The 2,665-nt window shown below is 46.4% G+C and overlaps 1 protein-coding gene across 1 annotated transcript; it reads right to left on the bottom strand.

The window, feature by feature from the left end:
• Positions 1 to 1,970: 1,970 nt before the first annotated feature.
• LOC140874198 (uncharacterized) lies at positions 1,971 to 2,366 on the bottom strand. The gene has a single exon (XM_073277480.1). It carries the CDS (start codon positions 2,364 to 2,366, stop codon positions 1,971 to 1,973), a length of 396 nt encoding a protein of 131 aa, XP_073133581.1.
• Between the last annotated feature and the right edge of the window lie 299 nt (positions 2,367 to 2,665).

Genomic DNA, 2,665 nt, shown 5'->3' with positions numbered 1-2,665 from the left:
GGAGGCCTTCGTAGCTCGGATTTCTGAACTCACACGGAAATCTCGTGAGATGTAGAAGGAATATGAGGAAGAACGGGTCGGGATGAAGGTGAAAGTTGAGTAATGCCGTACTGCTCTGGAGACTGCCAATACCAAAATTGCTGAGCTAGAGGTGGACAAGATCGAGCTGGAGAGCAAAGTGCGGGCCCTGACCAAAGATCTTGAGGCTGCCAAGGAGGTCGGGAAGAAAGAGTTCCTGAATTCTGCGGACTTTGCTAATTTGGTGGCGGAGAAGGCGACTACCTTCTTTGATGAGGGTTTTAAAGGGTGCTTGGCCTAGTTCAGGGCTAATGGATTCTCCGAGGCCGAGCACCCCGCCATTTTCCTGGACTGTACGAAGGCTCTTGATGACATGCCAGATGAGGATTCTGAGGAAGCCGAGCCAGAGAAAACATCAGATCCTGACCAGAGCTCTAAGCCCCACGATGCCCCTGCTTAATTTTTTGGTTTTCTGAACAATATGATCCATATTATAGGCCCTGAGCGGTCATTGATTTTTGTTGTTGTTGCCCAGGTCGGGCTGATACATTGTTTTTGTTTTTTTGTGAATGAATATTTTTGGCCAATTCGGGCTTCTATATTGACATTCTATCACGCTTTTATTTATTGTGAATGACAGTCAAGAAAAAATCTATTAAGTCATTAAAACCCGACCTACATCTACCCGGACTGGATGAATGAAAATCAAATTCATTGTGAATTATTAAAGCCCGACCTACATGTACCTGGTCTGGATGAATGAAAATCAAATTCATTGTGAATTATTAAAGCCCGACCTACATGTACCCGGTCTGGATGAATGAAAATCAAATTCATTGTGAATTATTAAAGCCCGACCTACATGTACCCAGACTGGATGAATAAAAATCAGCACAATTTTATAAGCTATTTAAGCCCTATTTCAATCCTCGAGATCGAACCATACTTGGATTTTTAATTACAAACCAAAATGTGGGTTTTTTGACATCAGTCCTGCCTAAGCTTTTAATATTACTGAATTTGAGTGCCAGACCTGCCTGGGCTTTGAATTCCACTGATGTGGGCCACTGAGGTAGACTTTGAGTGCCAGACCTGCCTGGGCTTTGAATTCCACTGTTGTGGGCCACTGAGGTGGACTTTGAGTGCCAGACCTGCCTGGTCTTTGAATTCCACTGATGTGGGCCACTGAGGTGGAATTTCAGTGCCAGACCTGCCTGGGCTTTGAATTCCACTGTTGTGGGCCACTGAGGTGGACTTTGAGTGCCAGACCTGCCTGGTCTTTGAATTCCACTGATGTGGGCCACTGAGGTGGACTTTCAGTGCCAGACCTGCCTGGGCTTTGAATTCCACTGAGGTGGACTTTGAGTGCCAGACCTTCCTGGGCTTTGAATTCCACTGATGTGGGCCACTGAGGTGGACTTTGAGTGCCAGACCTGCCTGGGCTTTGAATTCCACTGATGTGGGCCACTGAGGTGGACTTTGAGTGCCAGACCTGCCTGGATTTTTAATTCCACTGATGTGGGCCACTGAGGTGGACTTTGAGTGCCAGACCTGCCTGGGTTTTGAATTCCACTGATGTGGGCCACTGAGGTGGACTTTGAGTGCCAGACCTGCCTGGGCTTTGAATTCTACTGATGTGGGCCACTGAGGTGGACTTTGAGTGCCAGACCTGCCTGGGCTTTGAATTTCACTGATGTGGGCCACTGAGGTGGACTTTGAGTGGTAGACCTGCCTGGGCTTTGAATAAAGAATGCTACCAAAAATCATAGGATAGGTTCCATAAAACAGAACTGACTCTTGCAACAATACTGTTCCAAAACAAAATTGACGCTAAACAGGACTGGCCCTGAAGTAAACGAAACAGGACTGGCTATTACAAAATAAATAACGCAAAAAGACAGCTGGTTAAGAACCAGCTTAGTGAGCTATTTGACGAGGCCCGAGCTGAGCTACTAGGGATAGTATTTTTTCAAGTGCTGAGCATTCCATGACCTTTTACCCTTCTTGCCTTGGGCATCTTCTAAATAATATGCAGCTATCCCAGCTTTTCCTATCACTTTGAATGGGCCTTCATATTTGGCCTCTAGCTTTCCTCTTTCCCCTGGATGTTGTATCTTTCGCATAACCAGGTCTCCCTCCTGGAAAACCTTAGGGTATAATCTTTTGTTGTAGGCCTGGGTCATTCGCTTGCGATAGACTGCGAGCCTAATTTCAGCTCGGGACATGTGCTCTTCAAGTAAGTCCAAATCTATTGCTCGCAGTTCTTGATTGTTTGCCCCATATGCCATTATCCTAGCACTTTCTTGTCCAATTTCTGCCGGGAGAACAGCTTCAGTCCCATACACCATGCTGAAAGGAGTTTCACCCGTACCAGATCGAGTTGTAGTTCGGTAAAACCACAATACGGAAGGGAGTTCGTCTGCCCACTTGCCCTTGGCTGCATCCAGTCGTGTCTTAAGAGCTTGGACTATCGTTCTGTTGGTAACTTCGACTTGTCCATTCCCTTACGGGTATGCTACAGAGGTGAAAACCTGTTCGATCTTCATTTCCTGTTACCATGCTCGAACTTTGGATCCACAAAACTGTCTCCCATTGTCTGATGCCAACCTGCGAGGGATCCCGAAGCGGTAAACTATATTTTTCCATA

The sequence above is a fragment of the Henckelia pumila genome, chromosome 1 (genome assembly GCF_033568475.1).
Source record: "Henckelia pumila isolate YLH828 chromosome 1, ASM3356847v2, whole genome shotgun sequence".
In the NCBI taxonomy this organism is placed as follows: Eukaryota; Viridiplantae; Streptophyta; class Magnoliopsida; order Lamiales; family Gesneriaceae; genus Henckelia; species Henckelia pumila.
This window is presented reverse-complemented; position numbering and strand designations above follow the sequence as displayed.

Coding starts and splice junctions, on each gene's coding strand:
- LOC140874198 (XM_073277480.1), bottom strand. CDS start 2,366: ATGGTGTATGGGACTGAAGCTGTTCTCCCGGCAGAAATTGGACAAGAA.